The 6,720-nt window shown below is 42.7% G+C and overlaps 1 protein-coding gene across 1 annotated transcript; it reads left to right on the top strand.

The window, feature by feature from the left end:
* Positions 1–271: 271 nt before the first annotated feature.
* Positions 272–6,477, top strand: LOC106594384 (acyl-coenzyme A diphosphatase NUDT19-like). Its single transcript, XM_045689782.2, has 3 exons — positions 272–1,184; positions 1,631–1,838; positions 5,650–6,477. Exons 1-3 carry the CDS (start codon positions 390–392, stop codon positions 5,862–5,864), a joined length of 1,218 nt encoding a protein of 405 aa, XP_045545738.1. The 5' UTR covers positions 272–389; the 3' UTR covers positions 5,865–6,477.
* Positions 6,478–6,720: the final 243 nt, after the last annotated feature.

Here is a 6,720-nt window from a genome sequence, read left to right as displayed (position 1 = left end):
AAAGTAGATAGTGAGTTGTTGTGTTTGTGAATAAAATGGCTTTCCCTTCAATTGTAATTCAATCCCACAAATCAATTCATTTTTGTCCTGTTATAAAAAGTTGACAGTATCTGTTTACTAACCACAAACATCAATCACTTTCCTGAACTTTAACCTTCACCCCCAGTTTAATCACCATCATGAACTGCATTGATAGAGGCTATGGTGAGATCAGTCATCCACATCCAGTAGGTGGCGTAGTAACACAACACACCGGAAACACGGTTCTTCTTCTACGCCCTTGACCTTCCTGCTCGTATGACGACACATCAAAACAATAACGTTTGACAATTTGCTGATGTGGACTTTTTGTTTCAGAATAACATGATTGGAAATGAGAGAATAAAAGGATGAATACGGCTCTGAGACACTGGAAGGAAGCCGCGACGGTCATACTAGCTGCTGGTACGAGACATAAACTCACTGTAGATAGTTTGACAAGGTGTGTCGATAAAGGCACCTCTACACCTGCGATCAGTGGACATCCCAACTTGCCTGACAGGTTCGACTTCGACTATGAAGTGTTGTTGTTGAAACGAAGCGGTACGAGTGGTTTCATGCCGAATGCTTATGTCTTTCCCGGCGGTATGGTGGATCCGTCAGATTTCTCAAGTCAATGGCTTGATCTTTTTAAATCTTTTCGGAGCTCACTGAATTTTGGACTGGGATTTGTGAAACAGCCTCCGGAGACGAGACCTCCTATCTTCTCCACGGACAGAAAGAAACTGGGTTCTCCCGTTCCAGGAGACGTCGCATTGAGAATCTGTGCAGTGAGGGAAACGTTTGAGGAGTCAGGTGTACTTCTAGTCGTGTCAAAAGAGGAAGAGAGTATTTTACTGAATAACAACATCGAGAACAACAGATACAGTCAGTCTGAATTAACCAGAATAACCGATCTCTGTGACAAGAGTGAATTGGCTAAATGGAGAGTGTTGGTAAACGAGAACCCCTGTAACTTCATCAGGATGTGTAGGGAGCTGGAGTGTCTACCTAACATCTGGGCTCTGCATGAATGGGGTAACTGGCTGACCCCTACTGGTGTGTACGGGAAACAGAGGAGGTACGACACGGCCTTCTACATCTGCTGCTTGCAGGAAACACCATCTCACACCCTACAAGACCAGAAGGAAATTGTGCACTTTAAGGTGATACCATAGCTTAGTAAGGTGAAAGTGTATTTTATTGTGGTGTTTCAAAGTGTTAAGCGACTCTGTATTCATTCATGATGTATTCATCAGTTCATAATATTGTTGTAAACTGATCATTTTATCTTAGTTGAACATAAACCCCCTCTTCATCTCTCTCTCTCCCTCCTCCCCTCTCCCTCCTCCCCTCTCCTCTCTCCCCTCCCCTCTCTCTCTCTCTCTCTCCTCCCCTCTCCCTCTCTCTCCTCCCCTCTCCCTCCTCTCCTCCTCTCTCTCTCTCTCTCTCTCCCTCTCCTCCCCTCTCCCTCTCTCTCCTCCTCGCTCTCTCCCTCCCCCCCCTCTCTCTCCTCCCCTCTCCCCCCTCCCCCCCTCTCTCTCCTCCCCTCTCCCCCTCCCCCCTCTCTCTCCCTCTCTCCTCATCTCCCTCTCTCCCTCTCCTCTCTCAGTGGTCCACCCCCTCAGAGATCCTCCACAGCTACCAGGCCAGAGAGATGTGGATAGCCCCTCCACAGTTCTATGATCTCAGCCGTATGTGCCGGTTCCCCTCCCTGCAGGACCTCCACAGCTTCTCCAGACAGAGAGCTTCAGAGGGCTGTGAACAGTGGCTCCCTGTCCGCATGGTGTCAGACAGCTGCTACATATCACTCCTCCCAGGTTAGGGTCTACATGAAGGGTCTGATTACTACATATCCCTCCTCCCAGGTTAGGGTCTACATGAAGGGTCTGATTACTACATATCCCTCCTCCCAGGTTAGGGTTTACATGAAGGGTCTGATTACTACATATCCCTCCTCCCAGGTTAGGGTCTACATGAAGGGTCTGATTACTACATATCACTCCTCCCAGGTTAGGGTCTACATGAAGGGTCTGATTACTACATATCCCTCCTCCCAGGTTAGGGTCTACATGAAGGGTCTGATTACTACATATCACTCCTCCCAGGTTTACATTTACTTAACCTCTATGGGCTAGGTGGGACGCAAGCGTCCCACCCGTGGTGCACTCCATCAACAGCAGGTGCATTTCAAGAGCGGCAAATTTGAATCCAAATAAATGTCAAAATTCAAATTTTTCAAACATACAACTATTTTACACCCTTTGAAAGATAAACATCTCCTTAATCTAACCACGTTTTACGATTTCAAAAAGGTTTTACGGCGAAAGCATAAATTTAGAGTATGTTAGGACAGTACATTTACAAGAGTTGTGTGTAATGTTTTGTCAATTCAAAGACAGGGTCACCAAAACCATAAAACCAGCTAAAATGATGCACTAACCTTTTACAATCTCCATCAGATGACACTCCTAGGACATTATGTTAGACAATGCATGCATTTTTAGTTCTATCAAGTTCATATTTATATCCAAAAACAGCGTTTTACTATGGCATTGATGTTGAGGAAATTGTTTCCCTCCAATAACCGGCAGTCAAGTCAGCATCACAAATTAAATAATTAAAATTAGAAAACATTGGTAAAATATTATATTGTCATTTAAAGAATTATAGATTTACATCTCTTGAATGCAATCAACTTGCCAGATTTAAAAATAACCTTACTGGGAAATCACACTTTGCAATAATCTGAGCACTGCGCCCAGAAAAATACGCGTTGCGATACAGACCAGCCGTCATGTTGGGGAGATCTAAAATCGAAAATACTATGTAAATAATCCATTACCTTTGATTCTCTTCATCAGATGTCACTTCCAGGTATCACAGGTCCATAACGAATGTAGTTTTGTTCAAAAAAGCTCATCATTTATGTCCAAAAATCTCCGTCTTGTTAGCACATGATCTAAGCCCGCCGGACTTCACTTCATGAACGAGGGGAAAAAATATATTTACGTTCGTTCAAACATGTCAAACGTTGTATAGCATAAATCATTAGGGCCTTTTTTAACCAGAAAATGAATAATATTCAAGGTGGACGAATGCATTCTCTTTTATAACGTATTGGAACGAGGGTACCCAACATGAACTCGCGCGCCAGGTGTCTAATGGGCCATCATCGTTCCATGGCTCTTGTTCGGTCAGATCTCCCTCCAGAAGACTCAAAACACTTTGTAAAGGCTGGTGACATCTAGTGGAAGCAATAGGAAGTGCCAAAATATTCCTCAGCCCCTGTGTTTTTCAATGGCATAGGTTTAAAGGTAATACAACACATCAGGTATCCACTTCCTGTCAGAAAATGTCTCAGGGTTTTGCCTGCCAAATGAGTTCTGTTATACTCACAGACACCATTCAAACAGTTTTAGAAAATTTAGGGTGTTTTCTATCCATATATAATAAGTATATGCATATTCTAGTTACTGGGTAGGATTAGTAACCAGATTAAATCGGGTACATTTTTTTATCCAGCCGTGCAAATACTGCCCCCTAGCCCCAACAGGTTAATTCAGAGCGTTGTCAGATTGTCCATTCGTGAATTCAGGGCCTTCTGCTCTCTGAGCGTTCAGAGCGCACACTGGACACTCTGGCCGAGGAGTAGGGTTGATCCGAGCGTTCTGACCTCACAGCAGTCAAGCACCCAAGCTAACTGGCTATGCTAACTGGCTATGCTAACTGGCTATGCTAACTGGCTATGCTAACTGGCTATGCTAACTGGCTATGCTAACTGGCTATCTTCGGCTAGCTTGCTAGCATCTTCCAGACACAAATGAGAGAACACACCACTCTGACCATTTTACTGGCCCAAGCACAGCTGGTTAGGCTGTTTTCATGTTATCCAGAGTGTTGGTGACTGCAACTGTGCTGCTAGCAACAAATTAATTACGATTTTCTTGCCAACGTTTACTGACACCGGCCATATTCAACGGGTGTTGAGCGTTCGTAAATTCGTCAGTTATTCTGGCTCTGGCACACTCAGACGAGAACGCTCTGAAAACGGAGTAGATAGCCAGAGTGAATTTTACAAACCCGTACTAAAACGGATGTACCAATAAACGTTCATTCTAGGAAATGAATGCTCAGTTTGTCGCACTCGCATTACGGTTCCACGTATCGCTAGCAGCATTTTAGTCAAATAAAGATTGTTATACTAGCTGTTTAGTCTATGTTTTATAAAATGACAACTCGTTCTCATTCTTAGAAAAATAAGGTAGGCCATTTACATTCAACATGTGAACAGGCTAACGTGCTGTTAAAACAGTTGGAGACGGACAGTGTGCTGTGTTCATAACAATTCAACTGTTTTGCCTTGTTAGCTGAGTTCAGAACTTGTGAAATTATACCTTACATTTACATTTTAGTCATTTAGCAGACACGCTTATCCTTACAGTAGTGAATGCATACATTTCATTCGTTTTTTTATTTGACTTATTTATTTGTGCGGGCCCCCGTGGGAATCGAACCCACAACCCTGGCGTTGCAAACACCATGCTCTACCAACTGAGCCACAGGGAACACCTTGATCCAAGTTGGCTAAACTTGGACTATAAAAGATTAGCTGGCTACTCACTAGCACGTGGGCCTGAGAGATTGTTGATGAGACCAGTGTTATGTTCTATAACACCTGCTACATTATTAGTGAATGTGCGTTATTCATGGTTCTGGTTAAATGTCTTAGTAAAAGGGTGTTTTTTTATTTTTATAGTCAAACCTGAAAGAGATCAGTGATAATTGGGGGGAAAAAAGCAGGTACAACTATTTTAATAAACAAATTAAATTATTAGTGGTTCTGATGGTTGTGGAAGGAATATATTCAGCCTCCATATAATATCACAAACTCTGAATTCATTATGTTATTGATGACTGTTTGCGGTGTATTTGATCTTTTTTAATTGTACAACAAAGCTTATTTCGAGAAAACGTTTTAAAATAAGGAGATGTATAATGAATTGCCCATATGTCCATTTGTTTGAAAAGAAATGAAGATATGAGTTTCAGGCCATTGTTTTTTGTTTCTTTGTAAGGTACCCTTGAAAGGGCTAAAAATAGGCCATATTAATTAATATTAATATATATATTTATATCTTCTGAAATAAGGTTCATGAACTCCATAACTTGCTAACATCAGATAACGTACAGTAAATATATTAGCCATTTCTGAGACAGACTTAGATAATTAATTTGATGATATAGCAGTAGCAGTACAAGGATATAACATTTTTATGCAGTGCCCTTTATTCACGTCGCCCCGCGCCCTTTATTCACGTCGCCCAGCGCCCTTTATTCACGTCGCTTCGTGCTCTTTTGACTTCATGGAGGGTGATTTGGGCTACCAGCAAGCCGGCTTCCTCAGTTGAGAGAAAAGGAGATCTTTAGATTTTTTAATAGTTTTTTTTGTTTGTTATATTATTCTCCCGATGAATTTAGGTGGTTTTCTTCTCATGTGAAGTCAATCTGATTTGATACGTTTACTGCCGGATGATCGTTTTACTGTTTAGTGTGTGTGTGTGTGTGTGTGTGTGTGTGTGTGTGTGTGTGTGTGTGTGTGTGTGTGTGTGTGTCTCCTCCTCTTACCAGGTGACGAGCTCTACCCAGAGGAAGGGTCGTGTCAGATGGATGTGACCCTGAACACAGACCAGAGCCTTGATGAGATACATCAGGGCTGCTCAGCACTGCACCGTATCGTAGCCTTGGACCCCTACACCGCTGCTGCCGTCGTCACCATCACACCCAAATACAACCACCTGCTGCCCTTCACACGGTCCATCCTGAGAACCAGCAGTCAGCTCTGAGAGATGGGTTGACACTCAAATGGAAACCCTATTTACAATTACTTTTCAGCAGAGATACACAAATATCTGGTCAACATTAGTGCACTACATAGGGAACAGGGTTCCATAGGGCTCTGGTCTAAAGTAGTGCACTATATATGGGGAATAGGGTTCCATAGGGCTCTGGTCTAAAGTAGTGCACTATATATAGGGAATAGGATGCCATAGGGCTCTGGTCTAAAGTAGTGCACTATATATAGGGAATAGGATGCCATAGGGCTCTGGTCTAAAGTAGTGCACTATATAGGGAATAGGGTGCCATAGAGCTCTGGTCTAAAGTAGTGCACTACATAGGGAATAGGGTTCCATAGGGCTCTGGTCTAAAGTAGTGCACTATATAGGGAATAGGGTGCCATTTGTGACTCAACCCATGTATTGTACTGTACAGGCCTGCTGCTAAGGTCTCACTGCTGGTTTCCCTACTACTACCTGCCAAAGGGTTCCCGAGTGGCGCAGCGGCCTAAGGCAGTTCATCTCAGTGTTAGAGGCGTCACTACAGACCCTGGTTCGATTCCAGGCTGTATTAACTGACTAGCCTAGATTAAACAAAGATTAAATAAATAAATGTATTACATTCTGGGACAATGGAAATTGATCTTGTTTTCAGATACTTCTCAATGTATTATTTTTGTAAATAATTGTACAGATTTATTTCATCAGTGGGGTTTTGTATGAAACATTCTTTAGAACTATCACACCATTATACACTGAGTCTACAAAACATTAAGAACACCTGCTCTTTCCATGACAGACTGACCAGGTAAGTCCAGGTGAAGCTATGATCCCTTATTGATGTCACCTGTTAACCTCTCTGGGC

The sequence above is a fragment of the Salmo salar genome, chromosome 11 (assembly GCF_965601325.2).
Source record: "Salmo salar chromosome 11, fSalSal1, whole genome shotgun sequence".
Taxonomy (NCBI): Eukaryota; Metazoa; Chordata; class Actinopteri; order Salmoniformes; family Salmonidae; genus Salmo; species Salmo salar.
The sequence above is the reverse complement of the archived record's forward strand: the minus strand, read 5'-3'. Positions and strand labels throughout refer to the sequence as shown.